Raw genomic sequence first — 26,573 nt, 5'->3', positions numbered from 1 at the left:
GGTCTTTACCACTGTACCACCTGGGAAGCCCATCCATTCCTGTGAATAATTCTAAACGTGTCAATATGTTTTTGTGTCATCCCCTGAAGAGTCAAAGTTCAGAGAGGAGTGGCCACATGGCTGAGCCTAGGTCATATGTCATGTTCTGGCTGCCCTGGGGCAGGGAGAAGACTACCTCTGTGGTTCAGCTTCCCCAGTCTCAGCGAAACTGCATAAAATGGGGCGTTCCCCCAAACACAAACTTCTAGACTGTTAGAGCTAGAAGGGACATTTGAATTGGTCTTTGAATAGACCACTCGATTGTAGTGGCCTGATCTAGGAGTATTCATTAGAATTCCTGTGGCATTATAAAAAATTTACATGCCAGCATCCCATTCAGTATTTTGGGTTCAGTAGATCTGAGAAGGGACTTTGGCACGTGTGTGTGTGTGTCTTTCTGAAATGCCCCCCAGGTTGAGAACTGATAAACTTGAGCATTCTTGTTTTAAAGATGAGGTGACTAAGGTCCAGAGAGAGTTTATCTGTTAGAAATTATACAAGTTAGGGGCTTCCCTGGTGGCTCAGTGGTAAAGAATCCTCCCGCCAATGCAGGAGACACACGTTCAATCCCTGATCCGGAAAGATCCCACATGCCACGGAGCAGCTAAGCCCATGCACTACAACAGGTAAGCCCGTGTGCCACAACTACGGAAACTCACACATCCTAGAGCCTGTGCTCCACAAGAGAAGCCACTGCAGTGAGAAGCCCATGCCCCACAACTAGAAAGCAGCCTCTGCTCTCCCCGACAAGAGAAAGCCCTTGAAGCAGCAAAGACCCCAGTACAGCCAAAAATAAATAAGTAATGTTTTGACTCTTTGTGACTCCATGGACCATAGCTCACCAGGCTTCTCTCTCCATGGAACTCTCCAGGCAAGAATACTGGAGTGGGTTGCCATTTCCTTTTCCAGGGGATCTTCCCAACCCAGGGATTACCCCCAGGTCTCCTGCATTACGGGCAGATTCTTTACCATTTGAGCTACCAGGGAAGCCCAATGAAAGGGAGAAAGTGGTCATGACAAATTCTAGATCTCCTGGCTTTTGATCTAGTACTACTCTGAACTCTTGCTTTTTCCCACTGCAAAAAGAAATTTCCTGTCTTTATTCATATCTAAGAAGGCATGCTATACTTCTTTGGTTCAGCTTCTTTAATAGTAAACAGACTTCAGATTAAGAGCCCCGAACCGTCAAGAGTGAACAACCCACACCAAGGGCTGCATCTCTAACGGCAATTGGCTTGATCTCTGGACCACAGCCCCTCACCCACCCTTTGTTGCAATCTGGCCAAAGCGTCCTCAAGAACCTAGAGTGGGAAGTGTAACAAAGAGGACCTCTGGATGAAGGACAGCCTGGCTAAGTCCATACTTCTGTGTTTGGCAGGATTCTGACTGTCTGGGCCTCCGTGCACACAAGCCCTTGTTTCAATTACTCATTGACCCTTCTTCAATTCTTCACTGTCCTGTAGCCATCTGGTTCTCATTTTAGGAATCCACGTCTTTCTTTTCTCTGCTGTCTGACTTCCACCAATCACTCTGCCTTGGACTGGTTTACTATCAGCTCAGACACTGTTTCCAGGCAATCTCATGAAAACCCAGGGCCTCTGATCCCTTCCATTACATTATGTACTTTTTTTTTTATTTTGCTCTCCTTACGAAACTTGTGCTTTCCTATAAAGATTCCCAACAGGAAATGCCATTTGCTTAATGCCTTCCTGCTCCAAATCTACTTAAAGTGAAAAAAAAAAAAAAAAAAAAAAGCAAAGGGTGGGAGAATTGCTGTAGCAGGACCATCTCTCTGTCAGAGGGAAGCCATTGTTTCTCCCACACCTTCTGCATCCAGAAAGGGCCCTGGCATCAAAGTCTGAGCACCTCATTCAGTGACTAAGCCAAGAAGGAATGGCGTGGTCAGAGCTGTTCTTCAGGAAGTAAGTCTAGAGCTATGGAGGATGGATTGGAGGAAGAGTGTCTGTGGGTAGGGAGACAATTAATAGAAGCTATTGCAATAACCTAGGTGAGAGAATGATGAGACTGAATTGGGCAGTGGGGGGATGAAGAAGAGAGGATATGTAGGAAAACGTTCATTTTGGTAGAAGAATTGACAGGACTAAGAAACTGACAGATGTGGGGAGTGAGGGAGAAGTAAAGATTACCAGGTTTGGAGCTTGAGGGACTGGAAGTATAGCACCTTTACTAGAGATATCCAGTCCTGTCACTTCATGGCAAATAGCTGTGGAAACAGTGGCAGACTTTATTTTTTGGGGCTCCAAAATCACTGCAGATGGTGATTGCAGCCATGAAATTAAAAGATGCTTACTCCTTGGAAGAAGAGTTATGACCAACCTAGAAAGCATATTAAAAAGCAGAGACATTACTTTGCCAACAAAGGTCCATCTAGTCAAAGCTATGGTGTTTCCAGTAGTCATGTATGGATGTGGGAGTTGGACCATAAAGAAAGCTGAGCGCCGAAGAATTGACACTTTTGAACTGTGGTGTTGGAGAAGACTCTTGAGAGTCCCTTGGACTGCAAGGAGATCCAACCAGTCCATCTTAAAGGAGATCAGTCCTGGGTGTTCATTGGAAGGACTGGTGTTAAAGCTGTAAGTCCAATCCTTTGGCCACCTGATGCGAAGAGCTGCCTCATTGGAAAAGACCCTGATGCTGGGGAAGATTGAGGGCAGGAGGAGAAGGGGACAACAGAGGATGAGATGGTTGGATGGCATCACCGACTCGATGGACATGGGTTTGGGTGGACTCCAGGAGGAGTGATGGACAGGGAAGCCTGGCGTGCTGGGATTCATGGGGTTGCAAAGAGTCGGACACGACTGAGCGACTGAGCTGAACTGAACTAGAATGAGGCAAATCAGAAAAGCTGTTGAAAGGAGGGTGGAAGACAGTGACTTTAGTTTGGTACATGAGGGATGCAGACATCCAAAACTGTTTCCATCAGACAGTTGACTAAGCAGGGCTGGACTGAGGAGGTCTGGACCTCAAGTTTCAATTCAGGAGTTTCAGCGGGAAGAAAATGTGACATAGGGTAGGGGCTCGGGGGCCAATACACGGAAAGGAGTGAGAAGAGGACTGAGGTCTGAACCTCGAGGAATAACCCCATTTAAGCCCCTAAAACAAGCGGGAGGACTCAAGAAAGAGTCTCAAAAAGAGCTGAGGGCAGGAAAAAAAAAAAAAAAAAAAAAATCAAGAAAACTGTTTTTTCCCAGCCAAGGGAGGGAAGTTTCAGGAAGGAATCTGAAGAGAGTATATACTGAGATGTGAACTGACAAGAAGCTGCTAGTAGGACTACTCTTAAGTCACAACAGCTAACCTCACAATAAATCAAGCACTGAGGCAGGGTTCTGGACAATTTACATACTCCTCACTCTCCTTAGCCTCAGTTATCAGGATACTGCAGGATAACTAAGTGTAATAACTTCATAGTTTAATATCGCTCAGTTTCCAAATAAATCCTCTCAGTTCTCAACGTGATTTGGCTCATCTAAGAGGAAGTGGCAAAGACTGAAAAAGCAAGGCCGAGGACAAGACAGATAAAGGATAACTAATGAATATTAATGAGGTTTCACCTCCCGCCAACCCGACCCGGGGAGAACACGTCCGGGGCCCCGCCCCTCATGAATATGTATACAGCGCTGCCCACCGCCCACTGCCCCGCCCTCTACTCTTCTCCCTCGCAACGGACTCTCCCTACAAACGGGAAACAAGATGGCGGCGGCAGGTCCGAGTACTCGGGCTTCTTCCGCGGCGGCGGCGGCAGCTCTGAGTCGGCGGGGTCGGCGGGGCCGCTGTGACGAGATGGCGGCAGCCAAAACGGGGACCCCGGGCCCGGCCGCTGGCCCCGCGCTGCTGGTGTTGCCGCCACCGTTGCTGCAGCCGCCGTCACCGCCGCGGCCGGAGGAGTCGGACTGCGCCGGGTGCCTAGAGACCCCAGGGGAGGCGGCGGCCCTGCCGTGCGGCCACTCGCTGTGCCGAGGCTGCGCCCAACGCGCTGCCGACGCGGCGGGCCCGTGTTGCCCGCGCTGCCGCGCCCGCGGAGCTGGCTGGGCCCGCCGTCGGGCCCGCGACGACTGGCAGGCCAACGCGGAGGTGCTGGGCGAGCGCGCCCGCCGCGGCCCACCGGAGCGCTGCCGCCCGCGTCGGGACGGGGGCGCGGCCGCCGCGGGGCCCAGGCCGGAGCAGGAGTCGCGCGCCGCGCCCGCGGAGCCAGGTGGAGCTTTCCCTCCTCCCGTTGGGGTCCGGAGCGAGGCCGCCGCGCCCCGGCCTGGCCTGCTTAGAGGGTGGAGGGTCCCAGGCCCTGCTCGAGCGGGTGTAAAGAGTTCTCGTGGGGTTGGAACCGGGCTCTGCCCAGAGTCAGTTTGTGTTTCTGAATTTTGAACTTCGGAATGAAGTACAGGCACGATGGGTTTGGAGTCAGAAGTTTGGAGGGAGTCATAGCATTTCTTGGAACAAGTTAGGGCCAGATTGGAATTGGTGAGTGGAGGAGGGTACCAAACTTCGCAGGGGCTGTGGAGGTTCCGAGAAGTGCTTCGTTTAATGTTGGGTGAAGAGCGTGGGCTTGTGAGGATGTGACTCCTGGGCCTGAGTGGGTCTGTGAGAGATGTGGAGTATACGAAGTTTAGGGGGCAGATTGATTTTGAGGATGTGAAGAGAGCTTTTCAGACTTGAGGGTAGAGTGGGTTGAGAGTATGAGCTCATATGTGCAATTTTCACAGAATCTTGAAAAACATATGCTTAGCAAGAGCTTGGCATGTAGAGAAGTAATAAGTAATTGCTATTTATATTTATAATAATACTAATAATAAGCTCCAGTAGTGCTCTGCAAAAAAAGAGACGCATGGGGTTTAAAAGTTTTGAAAGTCGAGATTGGTTGGCGGCGGCTGCTTCTGTCTCCATGGCAGTGTAAGTTTCCTACTATTTTCCTGCCAGTTACAGGTCTGTTGAAGGACTGTTGTTGCCTTCGACGGCTTTGCCTCCCCTCCCCACCCCCCAGCAGCCTGCGAGTCTGGTGCTGAGCTTGACATAGAAAGTGCCCTATAGAAAACACAAAACAAAATTATGTTATAACTTAGGACTCAGACATATCCAGTCAACACAACAGCTAGAGTTCTTTGATAAAAGCTTACCTAGGAAGAGATTTTTCAAGAAACATAATTAGGAAAAGCCAGATATTTGCATCTTTTGGGTCGGGAATTCTGCCATGTGTTATTTTCAGTAGGGAAAAAGAGGCATTGCTTGCATATGAAAGTGCAGTCCCTAAAAACTACAGGTTCCAGAATGCAGTCTGTTTTGATTCAAGCAGTCCGACACCTGCCACTGTCCTAGGATACCTTTCATTTTCTATGTCTTACTTTCTATGTACCTTCCTATTCCTTTTAAGCTTAATAACATCCTTATGAGGTACTTTTATTGCCATTTTACACCTGGAACTGAGGCCAAGAGAGGTTGAGTAACTTGCCCAAGGATGAAAACCCAGTTCCATCTGATTGCTGCTCAGATAAGATGAAGGACTTCCCAAACATCGTCCAATTTGTGAATGCGTGTGATGATCTCGAATGCTGTTTAATTTGCCTCAAATTCTGAGATTATGGTAAAAAAAAATAAGAGAATATTTCTCTGGTCTTCCTACTCGTATTATAGATTTATATGGTCAAGTAAAAAAGAAATTTGTTTCCAAAACCTGGGCTTCCTTATGAAATAACAGGTCTGAGATTTGAACCATAACCGAACATATGACTTGATAATTGGTGCGAACTTTTTCCTTGAAGAAATTTGTGTATCAGTGATTAAGAAAAATGATAGAAAATGAGATCCCAAATTAGGCTCTTTTGAGCCACTGAGTGTCCACCAATTACTTTGTATGTTTGTATGAGGACCATCATGAAAAATATTTTTCCTTAAATGTTCTTATTGTTGGATAATTGAGTGTATATAATTATATACTTGTTAAGTCAAAACATTATAGAAGAATATTGCTGAACAGAGTTTGGGAATAATACTCTAGCTTTAGCAGGTTGTCTAGATCTCTTGTTTACATGCAATATATTAAAATTTAAGACTTTAATAGACAATTCACATAATTCAAACAAAAATAAAAGAAAGTATACAATGAAAAGGTTCCTCTTATCCCTTTCTTCATTTTCCGATTCATGTTTATTCTTCCAGTTTCTTTATGCTTATACATGGAAATTCAAATATGTTTATTTTTTCATCTTTTTACACAAAAGGTTATGTATTATAACTACTGTTCTGTAACTTGCTTTTTTTTTCATATAACAATACATGATGGATATCTTTTCATATCAGTACATAGAAGGTTTTTTTCTTTCTACTTATAGTTACAAAGACTTTCATTGAGTGGATGTAACATAATTTACTTAATCATCCACTGGGGGATATTTAGACTGTTTCCAGTGTTTTGCCATTATAAATTGTTGTTTATAAAATTGTTATACAATGTTTGTGTACAGTTTTATGAAGAGTTCACCTGTAGCTTTCATCAGATTCTCAAAGGGTTGCAGAGAAAAAGATTAAGAATTGTTGTTTTAACCCAGGTCCCTCATTCTACAGAAGAGAGAACTGAAGCCCAGAACAGACTGACCAGGTCATTGTAGGTTAGTAGAAAAGGCAATGGCACCCCACTCCAGTACTCTTGCCTGGAAAATCCCGTGGATGGAGGAGCCTGGTAGGCTGCAGTCCATGGGGTCGTGAAGAGTCCAATACGACTGAGCGACTTCACTTTCACTTTTCACTTTCATGCATTGGAGAAGGAAATGGCAACCCACTCCAGTATTCTTGCCTGGAGAATCCCAGGGATGGGGGAGCCTGGTGGGCTGCCGTCTGTGGGGTCGCACAGAGTCGCACACAACTGAAGCGACTTAGCAGCAGCAGCAGCAGCAGCAGCAGATAACAAGGGCTGAAAGGCTAAACTTTACATAAGGGCTAAAACATAACCTAACTCACAGTTAAATATTCATGATGGCTTTTATTTTATTTATTTATTTTTAGTTGCCTTGGATCTTTGTTGTTGTGAGTGGGCTTTCTCTTACTGCATCAAGCAGGGACCACTCTTGGTTTGGTTCGGGGGATTCTCATTGTGGTGGCTTCTCTTGTTGCAGAGCACAGGGTCTAGACACTCAGACTTCAGTAATTGTGGCGCTCAGGCTCAGTAGTTGTAACACAGGAATTTAGTTGCCCTGTGGCATGTGGAATATTCCTGGGCCAGGGGTAGAACCTGTGTCCCCTGCATTGTCAGGCGGATTCTTATCCACTGTACTACTAGGGATGTCTCATGATAGCTTTTAATTAAAAAAGTAAAAAACACCAGCTTCATAAATATTTACATTACACTTTTTTGAGTGGGAAACAACAGAATTAGCAATCTTGTTATACTTCAGTATATTCTGAAGTATATTGCTTAGCAGTATTCTTTTGGCATAATTAGGTCTGTTGATAAAAGGAAGGGCAATCCTGCTTTGTAAAACTGGAAATGAAATTTTGTAGTAAAGTCACTGGCATTTAAGTGAAATTCTTAGGTGTTTGTTTTTTTTTTTTTTTTTTAATTTCTTGAAGCCCTGTGGCTCTTTTGGAATTGAATCAAATTGAATTTTTTTCTGAAAAAAAGTGCAAGAGTTTGTGTGTATTGAAAATTTTGGTTGTGCTGGTGATATATTTGTTTGTCAGCTTTTTGGCAGTCTTTACAGTTCAGAACCTTAAGAACTTCTGTATAAAATATTTTACTTTATTCTTATATACATTGTCAATTTGCTTTTGGATACCATATCAGTTGATTTGTGCAGCCCTGTGTGTTGAGGGCTAAGTCAATGATCATTTCAAGATGAACCTAGACTTGAACTTTGTGTTCTTTGAGGATCTGCAGCTCATTGTTTGTCTTGACATATAAAGTATTTGGACCATCTTGAGCAGTAGTCAGCAAATATGTAATGAGTGTCTGCTCTGTGCCAGACAGTGTTCTTAGAGCCTTGGGTGACATCAGTGAAGGAAATATTCAGAAATCCTTTCCTCTTAGAACTTATATTCTAAATATAGAAACAGTCCTGCTCCATTGATTTTGTTTTTAATGTTTGTTTATGTATTTGGCTGGGCATTGGATCTTAGTTGTGGCATGTGGGCTCTGGATCACTTGGACTCAGTAGTGCTGGTACTCGGGCTAAGCTGCTCTGTGGCATGTGGGATCTTAGTTGCCCAACCAGGGATCAAACCTGTGTCCCCTGCATTGCAAGGTAGATTCTTAACCTCTAGACCACCAGCAGGGGTCCCTGAGCCATTGATATTTTTTAAAAAAGAAAATTTACCACATGGTACATAGGTAGATTTGCAACTATAAGAACATTTACACCTTGTTGATAATAATTTTAAGAATTTATTTAGTCTTTTGATTTGAGATCAAGGATGATCATTCTAAATTATGCTGCCTTTGTACTTGAAACCAAGATCTTTTAGGACAGCTGTTTTTCTTTTTGCCATGGGTAGTAATTGAAGAGAAAATGCAGACAAAAGCTGATGAATCTTTCAGATTGAGAGTTTAATTTTTTTTTCTCTTTGTAGTGTTAAAATGCATTTCATAAATTGAATAAATAAAAATTGAATAGTGCCCCATTTATTCCTTCCCTTTATCCCATCCAACCTCCCTGTTCACTTAGGGTTAACATTTATACATTTAAAAAATTTCTTCTTTCTGTGAAAAGCAAGTAGTTCTGGTTTATTACTCAGTTGGCAGACAGTGTTTGCTATGTGTGCAACCTAAATTGCATTTAGGACTAGTGAATAATGAAATCATGTGACTGTAGTGTAAAAGGACAGGAATTTCCCTTGTCTGAAGGGATTTGTCTTAAAATATATAAAATGACTCAACTTTTTATCCATACTAACACATATTCCAGAATTTGAGTGTCCTTATGTGTCTTACTAATATGGAAATATATTCTTTGTGTTTTTTAAAACTCAGGATGAGATTGCCTTGTAAACTAAGCCTTAATCACCATTGACAGAATAGCTCCATGCTATAGGCTTCAAGATTGAGGAGCAGGAATTTAGGTGGTATTTGTTTTTCATTCGTATTTCCACTTTCTAACTTCTATTTAATCTTAGAAGACCTGACTGCTTTGAATTCATTTGTATTTGAGTTTGCTTTAGTGTAGGATGTAGGAAAAAATTGCCAAATTTCATTTCTCTAATTTAGTGAGCATTTAGGGCACACACTTGTGTAAGATAATACAGTAAAAAAGATGAATAAGACATGGTTCATGTCCTTTAAGACTAGAGTCTGGTTGGGGCAGCACACCCAATACCAAGTGGTATTATTATTTGATAATAATAAATGCATAATGCCAGGGAGAGTAGAGCAGTGGGGTAACTGACAATCTTTTGAGGAAACTTGAGGAAGGCATTTGTGCTGTGTATTGGAAAAAGTGTAGGAATTCACCAGGTGAAGGAGGAGAGGATGTCCATTCCTGGCAGAAGAACCTGCATGTGCAAAGGCATGAAGGCACTTGGCATATTCAGAGATGACAAGAAGTTAAATATAGATGGAATGTGGGGCTGCAGTGGGGAAGGAGGAGAGAAGAAACTACAGAAGTTGGTTCATGAAGGTCATGGTATGTCATGCTGAAGGAATTTGGGACTTTATCCTATAGACAGTGTGGAGCCCTTGAAAATATTTAAGTAATGGCATGACATTGTCATAACATGCTTTAGAAAGACAGTGTTGGTTGGAGTGTGGAGGAAATGTGAATAGAAATTGGAGGAAGGGAGTTAGGGGACTATTTTAGTAGTTCAGACAGATGAATAAGGGCTAGACTAAAGAAGTGACTCTGGAGATGTTTCCTTCAGTTATTCACTAATTTTGTAATGATTTCAGGTGAGGGCCTTCTGTGTACTAGGCACTGAGGCTGCAAATAGATATAAAACATAATTCTGCCTCTTAAGGTCAGTGTAGTTAAGATTGATATATAAGCATGCAACTGGAATGTGGGGTAATAAATGCAGTAACTGTAATGCAAGATATAACTGTAGAAGGCAGTATAGTATATGTTAATAGGGCAAGTTAATGGAGCAGGATCTGGAGACACTGTTCCGATTCCAGGTCTGCCATTTATAGCTGTTTGTCTTTGGGCACTTGCTTAACTTCTCTGTACCTTGGTTTCCGCATTTTGAAAATGGAGATAGTAATGGTAACAAAATCGTAAGGTTGTTGTTAAGACTAACTGAGTTATTTCAGTGAGTTATTAACATATAAAGAGCTCAACAAATGTTAGCTCTTTTCACAAAAAAGAACCTAGCTTGGATGGGTCAGCAGTGGCTTCAGTGAAAGGCAGACACTTGACCATGAGTATTCAGTAGGTGGATGAAGGCAGGATAAAAGTGAGGGAAATCAGTACATTTAAAAGCATTGAAGTCCCCCGACTGTGACCACGTGGACTGTAGCCTACCAGGCTCCTCCTTCCATGGGATTTTCCAGGTAAGAGTACTGGAATGGCTTGCCTTTTCCGTCTCCAGGGGATCTCCTCAACCCAGGGATCGAACCCAGTCTCCCACACTGCAGGCAGAGCTTTACCATCTGAGCCACTGCTGCTGCTGCTGAGTCGCGTCAGTCGTGTCCGACTCTGTGCGACCCCACAGATGGCAGCCCACCAGGCTCCCCCGTCCCTGGGATTCTCCAGGCAAGAACACTGGAGTGGGTTGCCATTTCGTTCTCCAATGCCTGAAAGTGAAAAGTGAAAGAAGTTGCTCAGTTGTGTCCGACTTTTAGGGACCCCATGGACTGCAGCCTACCAGGCTCCTCCGCCCATGGGATTTTCCAGGCAAGAGTACTGGAGTGGGTTGCCATTGCCTTCTCTCTGAGCCACTAGGGAAGCCCTAATAAAAAAAGCATAGTATGAAACAAAAGGAGAGTTGTAGGGATTGCAAATATGGATAGTTTTTGAGCATAGAGTATGTGTGGGAGAGTGGAGGGAGGCAGAATTGCAGAAATAAGCAGTTACTGGATAATAGTGGAGTCTGAATGCCATGCTAGGAAGAGTTTGAAAGAGGAGCACATCTTTGCATTTTAGAGAGATCACTCCTATAGGGAATAATGTAGCAAATGGATTGGAGATCCCGAATTTCTTTTAGCAAGATGAGTCACTGAGATTAGCTAAAGACTGTTGCTACAGGTATCCAGAAAAGCTGGGTGATAAGCAACAGTTCTTTTAAATTAAATGCATTTTGAGTTTGCAGAAAAGACAGAAAGATATCTACGTTCAAAAAAAAAAAAAAAAAGGAACTAAAACCCAGAACTTCATTAAGCCCTTGAGCTCATGCTGTGTTGCCCTGGACAAAGATGAAGCAATGGAGTGAAGGGTTATTTCTGGCTTTTTTTTTTTTTTTTTTTACTTTACAATATTCTATTGGTTTTGCCATTCCTAGTAATTGAGTTTTAACTGTGTGGAAAAAGGAACCAAAACCAAGACTTTTTCATCAAGCTGGAATTCTTGATGTGCTGCATCCTAGGTGAAAGGTGAGATAAAGAAAAATCTTCCCACTGACACAAATATTGTTAATTAGAAATCTTGTCTTGGTTTGCCTGGACTCTATTCAAAGAGAAAATGGAAAAAAGCTTCTCTGAGGAATTGAAGTACAAGACCTATGCCTTGTTCATATTTGGGACCTGAGTTTATATTATACGGTTCAGGTATCTCCATGCTGAGAAATTAATATAAAAGCTAGCTTCAAGCTAGTGATAGCCCTGGATCATCTGGAGAAAGGAAAGACTTGAAGGGGTACTCCCATATCCTGGGCCACAAGGAATTCTCACAGAAGAAATAAACCCAGCAGAAGATAAATTTATAATTAAAAGTGACACACAAGAAACCCATTTTCTATCACAAATGAGAATAAGTAGATAAAACAAGCAGGATTATAGCTCTAAGAACTGGAATAGTAGAATAGCAGTTTGAAAGGTAATTTAAATTAGCCTATTTTAAGTGACAAAAGACATTAAAAATTGACAGCCCAATAAATGAATAAGACATGAAACATATCTTTGAAAAGAATTAAACATAATAAAAAAATACAATCAGGTTAAAAAAATAAATCAACCCTGAATATTCATTGAAAGGATTGATGCTGAAGCTCCAATACTTTGGCCACCTGATGCAAAAAGCTGACTCATTCAGAAAGACCCTGATGCTTGGAGAGATTGAAGACAAAAGGAGAAGAGTATGGCAGAGGGATAAGATGTATAGATAGCATCACCAACTCAATGGACATGAATCTGAGCAAACTCTGGGAGATAGTGAAGGACAGGAAAACCTGGTGTGCTGGAGTCCACGGGTTGCAAAGAATCAGACATGACTTAGTGACTGAACAACAACAAATAAACAATTGTTTACACAGATGAAGAGAAAATAGTAAGCTGGGTGTTGCTGCTGCTGCTGCTGCTAAGTCACTTCAGTTGTGTCCGACTCTGTGCGACCTCATAGACGGCAGCCCACCAGGCTCCCCCATCCCTGGGATTCTCCAGGCAAGAACACTGGAGTGGGTTGCCATTTCCTTCTCCAGTGCATGAAAGTGAAAAGTGAAAGTGAAGTCGTTCAGTTGTGTGCGACTCTTCGCTACCCCATGGGATTTTCGAGGCAAGAGTACTGGAGTGGGGTGCCATTGCCTTCTCCAAGCTGGGAGTTGGGTATGAGGAAATCCTGAGAATGCAGAATAGTAAGATGAAGGAAAATATGAAAGAGGTAGGGAAATGGAAAACTGAACAAGAAGACCTAACATCTAATAGCAATTTCAGAAGGAGAAAAATAAAATGAGGGAGACATGAAATTAGATGAAATTTTTTTGGAATTAATAAAAGAGAATTTTTAAGTTTAAGGTTCATGAGAACCTCAGTTCAGTTCAGTCGCTTAGTCGTGTTCGACTCTTTGTGACCTCATGAACCACAGCATGCCAGGCCTCCCTGTCCATCACCAACTCCTGGAGTTCACCCAAACCCATGTCCATTGAGTCGGTGATACCATCCAGCCATCTCATTCATGAGAGCTTCGCAAGGATTAAACAAGCAAACCCCACAACTAAATACATTGCAATGAAACTGCAGAACACCAGAGACTCTTTAAAAAGCAACCAAAAAGGAAAGACAGAGGACCAAGAATCAGACTGAGAGCAGATGTCGCTTTATAAGAGAAACCAGAAGACTGACTAATATCTTCCAAGTACTGAGAGAGATCTGAATTTCATACTCAGCTGAGTTATCATTCAAGAGTGAAATCAAAATAAAAGTATTTTCAGATGAACAAAAATATGGAGACTTTACCGTACTGTTTCTGAAACAACTATTATGTGAAAGTACGTGCTTCTGAAGAAAGAAATGTAACTTAGAGGAGAGAACAGGATATAAGACATCATGATGAACAAAGAAATTGGTTAGGTAAGCATAGACTGTATAAAACAAAAATAATTATGGTTGATTTGTGGGAGCTAAAACTAAAGTGGAACTAAAATACCAGATGATAAAGTATAAGCTGGGAGGGAACGTGGTCAGCATTAAAGAGTTATATATAGTTCAGGAGAAGGATAGAGATATTGATTAACTTTAGGCTTTCAGTCAAATGCATATTAAAAATTTAAGCATAACCACTAAAAGAAATACAATGTATAACTTGATCTACTATACATATATAGAACCGTACACTTCCCAAATTAGAGACTACATTCTCTTTAATCAAATTAAAATATTTATGTAACTAGGCACAAAAAATTTCATCAAATACCATAGCTTCATACATAATCCATGTTTTCTGACCCCAATACAATAAAATTAGAAACTAATGACAAATATTGATATGACTGATTCCCCTGACCTCCTAACTTGTTTAAAAATTAAAAGCAAAAATAAACTGAAAATGTATGGATTGGACCTCCCTGATGGTACAGTGGATAAGAATCTGCCTGAGAATGCAGGGTAACATGGGTTCTGTCCCTGGTCTGGGATAAAATTTAAGTGCCTATATCATATTTCATTAAATCTTAAGATGTCATCATCATGAGATAGACTGTTGCTTTCCAAATACAGTGCTTTTCTATCACTTAGACTTTGAAACTTTATACTTGCTGAAAGAACTCTTAGGTTTACTTAGAAATAGATTTAGCATATCACTCATACACATATTTATAAAAGGAAGTGAAGTAATGAATTAGAATATTCCTGTGACTTCACATTCACAGTCTGATTTTTCTAAATCACTCTCAGGTGGAGTCATAGAGGTTTGTGTTTTCCTATATAGTATTGCTTATTGAAAGCATTGGTGAAGAACATTTCTTAAGCGATCCCCAGCATTTTCTTCAAACTGCTGACACCCATCCAGTCTTGATTCTGATGTTTTCTTGAACTGGCCAGAAGGTATCAAGAGAAGGTTTTCAGGTGAGACTCATAGTTCTTTCTCACATGGTCTGTAAAGGTTTGTTGACTAACATTGAGAAATTACAAGTCTAGTCATGCAACCAGAGATAACTACCAAGTAACTACTACTTTTGTAAGCTTACTCTTGATGTTAGTACATATATAAGCAGTGACAGTGGCACCATCACTGTTTGCTGACAGTGATTGTAAGGCTAATCGTAAGAAATATCCCAATTTCAGCAATATTAATATGAAAAAATTGATGTCCTAGAATCTGAAAGGTTTTTGAATAGAAGAAAAGCTGATAATTAGTTAAGTGGCCAACTGAAGAAGCTAGAAAAGTAACAGATTAAACCCAAAGAAAGTAGAAGATAGGAAAGAATAAAGATAAGAATAGAAATTAATAGAGTAGAAAACAGTGAAGAGGATTCAGTTCAGTCGCTCAGTCGTGTCTGACTCTTTGCAACCCTATGGACTGCAGCATCCCAGGCCTTCCTGTCCATCACCAATTCCCGGAGTTGACTCAAACTCATGTCCATTGAGTCGCTGATGCCATCCAGCCACCTCATCCTCTGTCATCCCCTTCTCCTCCTGCCCCCAATCCTTCCCAGCATCAGAGTCTTTTCCAATGAGTCAGCTCTTCACATGAGGTGACCAAAGTACTGGAGTTTCAGCTTTAGCATCATTCCTTCCAAAGAAACCCCGGGGCTGATCTCCTTTAGGATGGACTGGCTGGATCTCCTTGCAGTCCAAGGGACTCTCAAGAGTCTTCTCCAACACCGCAGTTCAAAAGCATCAATTCTCCAGTGCTCAGCTTTCTTCACAGTCCAACTCTCACATCCATACATGACCACTGGAAAAACCATAGCCTTGACTAGACGGACCTTTGTTTGCAAAGTAATGTGTCTGCTTTTGAATACGCTATCTAGGTTGGTCATAACTTTCCTTCCAAGGAGTAAGCATCTTTTAATTTCATGGCTGCAGTCACTATCTGCAGTGATTTTGGAGCCCCCAAAAATAAAGTTGGACACTGTTTCCACTGTTTCCCCATATATCTCCCATGAAGTGATGGGACCAGATGCCATGATCTTCGTTTTCTGAGTGTTGAGCTTTAAGCCAACTTTTTCACTCTCCTCTTTCACTTTTATCAAGAGGCTTTTGAGTTCCTCTTCACTTTCTGCCATAAGGGTGGTGTCATCTACATATCTGAGGTTATTGATATTTCTTCCGGCAGTCTTGATTCCAGCTTGTGCTTCTTCCAGCCCAGCGTTTCTCATGATGTACTCTGCATAGAAGTTAAATAAGCAGGGTGACAATATACAGCCTTGACGTACTCCTTTTCTTATTTGGAACCAGTCTGTTGTTCCACGTCCAGTTCTAACTGTTGCTTCCTGACCTGCATATAGATTTCTCAAGAGGCAGGTCAGATGGTCTGGTATGCCCATCTCTTGAAGAATTTTCCACAGTTTATTGTGATCCACACAAAGGCTTTGGCATAGTCAATAAAGCAGAAATAGATGTTTTTCTGGAACTCTCTTGCTTTTTCAATGATCCAGCAGATGTTGGCAATTTGATCTCTGGTTCCTCTGCCTTTTCTAAAACCAACTTGAACACCTGGAAGTTCACGGTTCATGTACTGCTGAAGAGGATTAATAAACCCCAAATCTAATTCACTGAAAATATTAATATAGGTTCTGAATTATAGACAAATCTCAGGCAAGATTGATCAAGGAAAAAAGCAAGAAAGCATAAATAATATTAGAAATGAAGCAGGAAATATGACTGTGAATATCAGGATTTTTTAAAACCCATGTTTTGCAACAGAAGCCACCACAATGAAAAACCCACACACTGCAGCAACAGAGTAGCTCCTGCTCATCGCAACTAGAGAAACCCCAAGTGCACCAACGAAAACCCAGTGCAGCCAAAAATAAAAAAAGGAAAACCTGCAGATTAAAAGATGTCACCAATTTAAGTGTGTGGACTAATTTGGATTCTTATTTGAAAAACTATAAAAATATTTGTTGGATTTCGAATACTGACTGGATGTTGGTATTAAAAGTTACCCGATTTTTAATGTGACAGTTTTCTGGTTACATATTTTAAAGAGTCATTATTTTTAAGAGATGCTAAGTTTAGAAGTTAGATGATATGGTGTCTGGGATTTCTTCAAAATAATTCATTCAAGGGGAGAGAGGACAAGCAAGATTAGGGAAATAGATGAAATAAGATTGACAGTGGATTGGCTGTTGAAGCTGGGTGATGAATATGTTGGGGCTCATTGTACTGGTCTCTCTAATATTTGAGATTTTTATAGTAAAAATCAGGAAAAGATTCTATTAAAGGAAAACAAGGCACAGATGGTTTTACAGGTTATTCAGATATAGACAGATGGATAATCCTTGTACAGACCATTCCAAAGAATAAAAAATGTTTCTAGACTCATTTCGGGGGCTTTTACAGTGTGATATCAAAATCACACAAAGACAATATAGAAAGGAATAATAGAGGCCAGTCCAAGTGAAATCTGCACTAGTCTAGTAGTCTAATTTTTTTGTATCAATCACAATCACAATCAAGTAGTAGTATTCTGGGAATGAGAGTTCAGCTTAGTATTAAGACTCTAATGTAGTTTACCATGTTGATAAATTAAGAGTAAAACCATATGATCATCTCAGTAGATGCTTAGTAGAGCATTTGATAGTATTTATTGTTCATTTATTAATTGTAAAAGCTAGAACACTTGGAATAGGTGGGATTTTTTTTTAATTTTAATTTTTTTAGTGGAATTTGTCAATACAAATGATTAGTGGCCAGGAACACTAAAAACTAGGGTTAAATAGTTAACAGGCCCAAAAAAGTAATCGAAGAGTCCAGTAATATGCCCTCATATATTTGAATTTGATATATGACAGGTGGCATTACAAATCAGTGGGGCAAAGGTATTTCCAGTTGGGGATGGTTAGCTTATAGAGAATAAGAAAAAATCTTTACTTCACACCATACACAAAAAGTTAATAGCAAATGGATAGCAAAAGGTCAAGCTATAAAACTTAGAAAATACTAAGAGTATCTATAATGGGATAAGAAAAATTCTTTATACAGATAAGAAATGCAGAATATAGGAAAAGATTAATAATTTGGTCATATTAAAATAAAAACTTTGTATGATAAAAGATAAAGTAGGGAGATGAACCACAGCATGGAAGAAGATATTTCCAATGTAATAACTAACCAAAGATTATGTCCAAAATATATGAAGAACTAAAAATCATTATGACAGACACCTCATTAGAAAAATGGTGAGGGAGTTTGAATAGACATTTCACAAAAAAGGGAAACTGAAAGACCAATAAAACATCTGGAATGATGTTCGCTATCATTAGTAATTAGGGATGAGATCTAGAATACCAGGGGAAGATAGACCTTATACATGTATAGGGATATTTCTCCCAAACTAGTGACTCTGTACTCATTACTCTCCAGTGTTTGAAAGTTAAGTTTCCAGTGAATCAAGAGATTCTTCTTTAGTTTCTGTATTCAGATATTTAAAGACCAGGATTGTTTCCATCTAAATTTTTAGGTTAAATTTCTCAAATTCATCTCTCTGGTCTTCTATCTTCCTTTCCCAAATTTCTGGTCATACTACATTACTTGTCTTCCCTGGTGGCTCAGAGGTTAAAGTGTCTGCCTGCAATGTGGGAGACCCGGGTTTGATCCCTGGGTTGGGAAGATCCCCTGGAGAAGAAAATGGCAACCCACTCCAGTATTCTTGCCTGGAGAATCCCATGGACAGAGGAGCCTGGTGGGGTACAGTCCATGGGGTCGCAAAGAGTCCGACACGACTGAGCGACTTCACTTTCACTACTTAGAGTTCTTGTAATATAGAATGGTTTTTGAAACCTTTTTGACCTTTTGTCTGCCTTGAGTATTCTTCCCTCTTATCCTTCTGTCAGGTTATACTCAGGTGAAACACGTACTCTGAATTCTTTCTCATAGAGGAGTTGATTACCTTCCTTTGTACCTTGCAAGTATGTGTATTGGTCATGTCACTGGATTTCAGTTCCTTGTTTGTGTGTCTGTCTCTGGGATTACACTGAACTCTTTGAGGTCAGGGACTATGTCTTTGTGTATTCGGCACTTAACATGGTACCTAGACTGTGTTAGATACTCAGTAAATGTTTAATACATTAAAAAGTCCTTAAAAAATCCTTTAAAAATATTTTTGATTATATGTCATGATTCCTTTACCCTTCTGCTCATCTTTAAATATGCCACTCAGAATTGACCCTCATGCTTTAAATAATGCGTGACCAGTGCAAAAGAAAAAATGTAGTGGGGTTTACTGTTTCTCCATCTGGACGCTAAATTCTTTTTTTAAAAAAAGCATATAACAACTGGTTCTATTTTTTATTTTAAAAATAATTTTACTTATTATATTTTTGGCTGTTTTTGGTCTTCGTTGCTGCATGAGCTTTTCTCTAGTTGGGGCAGGTGGAGGCTGCTCTCTAGTTGTGGTGCCCGGGCTTCTCATTGCCGTGGCTTCTCTCGTGGAACACGGGCTCTAGGCTTGAGGGCTTCAGTAGTTGTGGCACATGGGCTCAGTAGTCGCGGTGCCTGAGCTCTAGAGCACAGGTTCAGTAGTTGTGGCGTGCGGGCTTAGTTGCTCTGCAACATGTGGGATCTTCACAGACCAAGGATCAAACCCGTGTCTCCTGCGTTGGCAGACAGAATCTTTACCGCTGAGCCACCAGGAAAGCTCCAGGATGCTAAATTCTTATTAATACTGCCAAAAGTTGCATTGGCCTTGCTTATCCTGAAATTGTAGGCAATAGAACTTCTTTTTTTTTTTTTTTTTTTTTCACGAACTGCTATTAAGCCAGCCTTCCTCATCAGAGGTGTGTACAATTAAATTTTTCAGCCTGAAGACAACTTTTATCCAGTTTTGGTTTTTATTTTTCTAAATAGCAGTGGAACTATTTTCCCTTTACTGATGTTTTGCCATTTCTCTTGTGTTTCGTCTAGTGTTTGTTTCTGTAAAACTATTATGGTAAAACCTCAGAAGACTGGACTCTGTTAATTTGAAGTTGAATTTGACTTTACTGAAGTTTACCCGGGCTTCCCAGGTCGCACTAGTGGTAAAGAATCCACCTGCCAAAGCAGGAGACATACGAGACGCAGGCTCAAAAGTTTACCTTTGCCTTCATTATAAAGAAAAACTTTACAAATTGATCTTCTTTCAGACAAATTCTTTAAAAGAACTTCATACAAAGTGGTCCTGGTATTAAAGCACTTTATCACTGGTTCATTCAACAACAAAAATTTTAAGTCGCTGTTTTATATGTACTATACCTAGAGATCATCCCCATGGGTTCAAGAAAATCTCCTAGTTTGAGGAATCAGTAATTATAACACAGTAATTATAACACAGATAATAAATCCCGCCAATACCGAGTTAAGTGCAGAATGTTGTGAGGGCCTGCAGAAGAGAGATCAATAAACAGGGCTTTGACCTAATTATAGTGAAAAAGAGGAAAAACACTGTGGGAAGAGAAAGTGGCATATGTACAGTCAGAGAGAGACTGGGTCTGGCATATCTGGGAACAGTGATTGTGTGAAGACTGGGAAGGGGAAAGTATTGAGGTGTTGTGGAAATGTGGCTGGAGTGACAGTCTTGGTCTTGTTTATAAATCTTGGAGGCAGAGGGAAGCCAATGAAAGTTATTAAGTAGGAGGATGATAGGGTCAGATCTCTGTAAAGAACTAGGAAAGCAGTATTGGAGATAGATAGAAAAAGTCTTAGAGACAGGTCAGTTAGGCTACCATTTAACATAACAAGAAAGTACTGGAAGATTAGATGATAAGGTAGGTATTACTGTTAGGTAGGTATTACTCCCATTTTATGGATGAAGAAACAGGCTTCACAAGGATAAATACTGGTAGATACAAATCCAGTGGGTAGTAGATTTGAATGCAGGTTGATATGGTTCCACATTCTACACTCTAAGAGCAGAAATTAAGCCCAAAGGCATTTTTATCAGGGTGGTTGTCGATATAGTGATGGAGACAGCCACATGGTCTTGACCTGCCTTGGTCTGCAGGACCTTCGTCTCTGCAGCATTCCTATACCTACATTTGCTTCTGTGATCTCTTTTATTGTGTGCCTCATGCTTTGACTGTGCTGATCCGGTGTGGGCTGCCTTGCTCTGCGTTATTGTTTGGGCCATTGCTGGATTCAACAAGGAATTTTACACTTTGACTCTATTCTTCACACTTTGACTCTACTGTTACTTAATACCTGCTTTTGCAAATTCTACTCTCTTTGTCTTTCTGTAATCCAGATTCGTTAATCTGTGTGGGTTGTGACCACAGAATACCATGGACTAGGTGGCTTATAAACAACAAAAATTTATTTCTTAGTCCTAGAGTATGGCAAGTCAAAAATCAAGACTGGTAAACTCAGTGTCTCATGAGGGCCTGCCTCCTGTCTTCTTGCTGTGTCCTCACTTGGTAGAAGGGGCAGAGGAGCTCACTAGGGTCTCTTTTACAAGCACCCTAACCTTTCATGAGAGCTTTTGGCCTTCACGACCTATTCACTTTTCCAAGACCTTATCAACGAACACCATCATGTTGGGGATTTGGTTTCAATGTTTGAATTTTGTGGGGGACACAACATTGTATCTGTAGCACCAGGGTTAGGAAATTACATTCAGCAGGCCGGATCCAGCCTCCTGCTTATTTTGTAAGTTTTTATTGTAATACAGCCATACTTGTTTATATTGCCTATGACTGCTTTCATGCTGCAATGGTAGAATTGAGCAGCTGTTTTGGTCTGCTTTCCTACAATTCTGAGAAATTGCTATCCCTGAAAAGATTAAGTGGAATTTTTCCTTTTAAGGAAGTATCTAACATTTAATAATTATCAGTTATATATCCAACATTGTACAAAGCATTACTTTAAATCATGTCATTTAATCATTTATAACAATTTACTTGAGGACTGGGAAAACTGAGGGCTAGACAAGTTGTATTGTGCTGAGTGCACATTGATAAGTGTGGAGTCTGGTTGGTCTCCACAGCCTGGGATCTTTCTACTTATGGAAATTACCAGGCAGACATGTGTGGATGGTAAAGTGCTGTAACTGTGTATTGTAACTGCCCAAATTTGGCATTGTTACCCCATAAACTTAAGGAACATTGTGTTCCCGAAGCATGCTGGATAACTGAGGTTTTATTGTTTATTAATAGTTTTACTATATTCATAATAGTAAATATGGTAGTATGGTCCTTGTTGTTGACAGGATGAGTTTAGATTTCTTAACCTAATTTGGCCTCAACCTACCCTTTCTGGCCTATACCACTCTCCTACATAAACTTTCTGCTCGAGTAGAACATATTTATTTACTATCCAGCTTTCACGCTTAAAAAAAATAAAAATGTGTTAATAAACACGTAACTTGAAACTTGCCATCTTTACCTTTTAAGTGTGCAGTTCAGTAGTGTTATCACACTCTTGGTCATGCCTGCTCTTGGCCTTGAATTGCTCTTCCTCCGTCTTCTAACTTACCTAAGTTTTACCAGTTAGACTCAGCTGCATTCCGCCTTCCCAAAGCCTTGCCTCTCCTTCCCAGGGTTTGTTTTCTTGCTCCTACTGATGTCTATTGCAGCGTTTTCTTGTAAGATGCGTTTGGCAGTTGTTCCATTTTGTGACTCTGCACCTGTCATTGTCTCTATAATTATTTAAATCTCTTACAACTTTTTATGACTTTGTCTTAGCTAATAAGCTCTATTAATAAGTGCTTTGGGGAAAGAGTCTTGTGCCTTTTTTTGGTGTTTTTTCTCTTCCTATGGCACCTCCCTCTTCCTCACTGCTCACTTCCGTTTTTAACTTCCCTGATCTCTGATTATGGTTTCCATTATTCTTACACACTTACGTGTGATAACTTGATATGTTATCACTAACATTTTCTTCTCTTTGTGACTTCTATAATTAATTACTGTTTCTTTTCCATTTGTTATTGCTGTTTCCATATTTAATGTTCTTGTTTGAAACTATAAGGCAAAACTTAGTCTAGTGACTTGCATAATTAGCCTAGTCAGTCCCTCAGTATTCGATATTTAGGTTATAATCAGTCTTTGTTTTGCAATTGTGAACAATGTTACAATGAAAATCTTCTTATGTAAAGTTTTTCTACACTTTAGATTATTTTCTTAGATTCCTAGAAATTATTTGGTTCAGTTCAGTTGCTCAGTCATGTCCGACTCTTTGCAACCCCATGAACCACAGCATGCCAGGCCTCCCTGTCCATCACCAACTCCCGGAGTCTACCCAAACCCAAGTCCATTGAGTCTGTGATGCCATCCAGCCATCTCATCCTCTGTCGTCCCCTTCTCCTCCTGCCCTCAATCTTTTCCCAGCATCAAGGTCTTTGCCAATGAGGCAGCTCTTCGCATCAGGTGGCCAAAGTACTGGAGTTTCAGCTTCAGCATCAGTCCTTCCAATGAACACCCAGGACTGGTCTCCTTTAGGATGGACTGGTTGGATCTCCTTGCAGTCCAAGGGACTCTCAAGAGTCTTCTCCAACACCACAGTTCAAAAGCATCAATTCTTCTGCACTCAGCTTTCCTTATAGTCCAACTCTCAAATCCATACATGACTACTGGAAAAACCATAGCCTTTGCTGCTGCTGCTGCTAAGTCGCTTCAGTCATGTCCGACTTTGTGCGACCCCATAGACAGCAGCCCATCAGGCTCCACTGTCCCTGGGATTCTCCAGGCAAGAACACTGGAGCAGGTTGCCATTTCCTTCTCCAATGCATGAAAGTGAAAAGTCAAAGTGAAGTTGCTTAGTCGTTCCCGACTCTTAGCAACCCCATGGACTGGAGCCTACTAGGCTGCTCCGTCCATGGGATTTTCCAGGCAAGAGTACTGGAGTGGGGTGCCATTGCCTTGACTAGATGGACCTTTGTTGACAAAATGAAATTATTAGGTCAAAAATTATAAACATCTTTTAACTTCTTGGTATGTGAGTAGTGACCTTTGATTTTATTAATTCTTTGCCAAGGATAGTTTTCAAACATGGCTTTAAGTTATTAGAGTAGTGATCTGTAGTGTTAATTATGGTACTTAGGTAAGCAGCCTTAAAATCTGGCATGAACATTTTATTAGCTTTTAATTCTTTCTGTCTGTACTTCCTCTTCTTTCCAGGTAAACACTCTTCATATTGCCTACTGTAAATTGTTACTGTCTTGGGCAAGTAGGTAAATAAGCAGTTGCATTAGTTTAAGACAGTTGCCACTTGGCTGTCATCTGTACTTATGGAGAGCTATATGGGGTAAACTGAAAATACAGATAAAATGGAAAGCACTTTAGTTTTGTTTTAGAACATGTTTGTGGTTCACTCCCCTTGTTTCCACCTTCCTACTTCTAAATGGAATGCTTCTCCTTATTGAGGGTAATTCAGAAGTTTGGTGGGTAGTATAAGCAGGTAACCTTGAGATTAATATGGATAATGGCCTCTTGTTTCCTGTGCACCTCTGCACTTGCATAGACTTTGTTGTAGAAGATGGATTTTGATGCATTGCCTTTTTTTGCTCTTGTGCACCTCTGCCTCATGCAGCACTTAGCTGTTCAGTTTTATAACTCTTGGACATTCTGTAGTAGTTTCACTCACATATGTTTTTTTGTTGCCTTGTAAGATTTTAAGTTTCTCTAGTACTTGCCCACATGTATTCCTACCTTTTTTGGATTCCTTTCTTGACTTTCTCGAAAGAATATTCTCTCCTTTTGTCTTCTCCCTCATTGTTTATTCCCTCTTTAGTAATGGTTTGTGGTTTCATGATGAAAACCTTGTCTTCTCCACTGCTTATGAAGAATGTGGATTTTGCTTCTGGCTATGATGGAGCAGACTGTCACAGACCAAAACTCCTGCTGAGAATAACTAGAAAAGCCTGACTTAAAAAAAAAAAAAAAAGATCTATATGAAGGCATTGGTAAGTTGCCAGGGCAGCCAGGACTTCAGACTTTTGTGGATTCTTGGCAAAGGGAGAGTATTGCTATTAAGAAGCAAAAAATCCAGCAGAGCTTTCTTCATGGGGCTAGGGATACAAAAATTATAGTTCAGGGCTGCCAAGTTAACCAGAACTTGAGAGGCCAAGATCCCAGAGAGAAGGGGGTGCATCTCCCCACCTCCACAGCCTCTCCACCTGCTTTTTTTCTGTTGGGGCAAAGTCTTGGTGCAGGGTAAAAGGCTAAAAAGCTCCACAGAAGGCTAATGAAAAGCAAAGCGGTCTCAGCATTTCTTCACTGTTGAGGAGAAAAGAGTTCAGGACCCTCCAAGGAAGGCAGGCTTGGTAAATACCCTAGACTGGGAGGGCTACCAACTAGGATAGATGTTTTCAAGCTTTACAAAGCCTGCAGCCAACCTTGAATCAGCTCGTGTCCTGATTGGATTGTGAAGTGATCTACTCTGAGTCTGACTGCCAGTCACAGAACATGGTGAATCTTTTATAGGAGTATAATATCATCCACAGCCTTTATAGTTTTTCATTGCACAGTAGATGGGATTCTAAAAAAATTACCATGTAAACCAAGAGACCAGACCAGGAATAAAACCAGACAGTACAGAAAAGGATCCATTGTATGCCAGGCACTGATAACTTATTCAGTTAATTATCTGAATATCTTAGTCTGAAATTGAAGGACATTAGGTTGTCTCCACTCTGTAGTATTGTGATTGATCTGCAGGGAATATTCTTGTTCTGTATCTTTGTACATATGTATTATCATTAAGATAATGAATACCCATGCTAACTCTGGTCTTTATCAAATTTTTTTATATTTGTGAATCTAATACATAAAAGTATTTTGTTTCAAAAGTTTTTAATAGGACTTCCCTGGTGGTCCAGTGGTTAAGAATCCACCTGCCAATGCAGGGGTCTTGGGTTTGATTCCTTGTCTAGGAAGATTCCATGTGCCCTGGGGCAGCTAAACCTATGCGCTGCAACTACTGAAGCCCACACACTCTAGAGCCCACGTGCTGCAGCTACTGAGCTGGTGCACTGCAACTACTGAAGCTCAAGTCCCTCAGAGCCAGTGCTCTGCAAAAGGAGAAGCTACCAGAATGAGAAGTCCACACATAGCAACTGGAGAGTAGCCCCACATGCAGCAACCAAGACCCAGTGCAGCCAAAAATGCATAATAAAATAAATAAGTAATAATTAAAAGTTTTTAATATCTTAAGATGAATGAAATTGAGCATGTTTTAATATGTCATCTGAATTTATTTTTTTCTGTAAAAAAAACATCTACCGCCTGTACATGTCCTTTTGCCCATTGTTATATAGGATTGTTCAGCTTTTTTTTCCCCATTTTCTTTTTTTTTTAATATTAAAGAGGTAATGAAAAATAATGAATAAAATCACTGATTCTGGAGCTAGATTGCCTGAGTTTAAATCATAGCTCTTTCACTTACAGCAGTGAGGCTTTGGGCAAATTATATGCTCTGTGCCTCAGTTTCTCTGTCTGTAGAATGGGGATAATAGCCCTCTCCCCATTGGGTCATTATGAAGATTAGATGAGTTAAAAATACATAGAGTGCTTAGAAATGGACCTGGCATAGTGAAAATACTACATAATTGCCAGTCATCAGAATGATGCTGGTGGTGGAGATAGAGATGGAAATTAGCAAAGAGATTTTTTTATTTGCCCAAGGACAAATAACTAGTAAGTGGGAGTGTCCAGATTAGGATCTAGATTTTGGGACTCTTTAGAGTTCTTTTTATTCTTTTTCATTTTGCTGCATTGATAAGAAATTGAACCTACAGGGATGAAAACTCAAGCATAGGTATCTTTGGATTTGAGAGTTATTGGGGTAGTGTCTTCTGAGTATAGTTCAGAGAGGTTCTTCTTCTGATTTTGTATTGAGTGTGGATGCTTTGACAATGACACTTTATTCCTGAGGGTTTGGTACAGTTAGCAAGATACCAGTCTTCTAATTTGTTTTGTTTGTTTGCCTTTATTAATAACCAGTCACACCACCCTAGAGAAGATCCTTTTCAGGAAGGACCATCAAGGAAGTACAGCTGCTCCTACAGTTCACAGTAGACTGAATGCAGTCAGTACTCAGCTTT

At 40.7% G+C, this 26,573-nt stretch overlaps 1 protein-coding gene across 1 annotated transcript in view; it reads left to right on the top strand.

Annotated features, from left to right (window-relative positions):
- Positions 1-3,709: 3,709 nt before the first annotated feature.
- Positions 3,710-26,573, top strand: part of RNF169 (ring finger protein 169) — an 87,249-nt gene continuing 64,385 nt past the window's right edge. Inside the window, exon 1 of the mRNA XM_025266424.3 lies at positions 3,710-4,252. Coding sequence (XP_025122209.2) covers positions 3,751-4,252 — 502 coding nt within the window. The 5' untranslated portion in view covers positions 3,710-3,750. The remainder of the gene's footprint in view (positions 4,253-26,573) is intronic.

This window comes from Bubalus bubalis, chromosome 16, assembly GCF_019923935.1.
Source record: "Bubalus bubalis isolate 160015118507 breed Murrah chromosome 16, NDDB_SH_1, whole genome shotgun sequence".
Taxonomy (NCBI): domain Eukaryota; kingdom Metazoa; phylum Chordata; class Mammalia; order Artiodactyla; family Bovidae; genus Bubalus; species Bubalus bubalis.
Note: the sequence above shows the minus strand (reverse complement) of the source record. Positions and strands in the feature narration are given on the sequence as shown.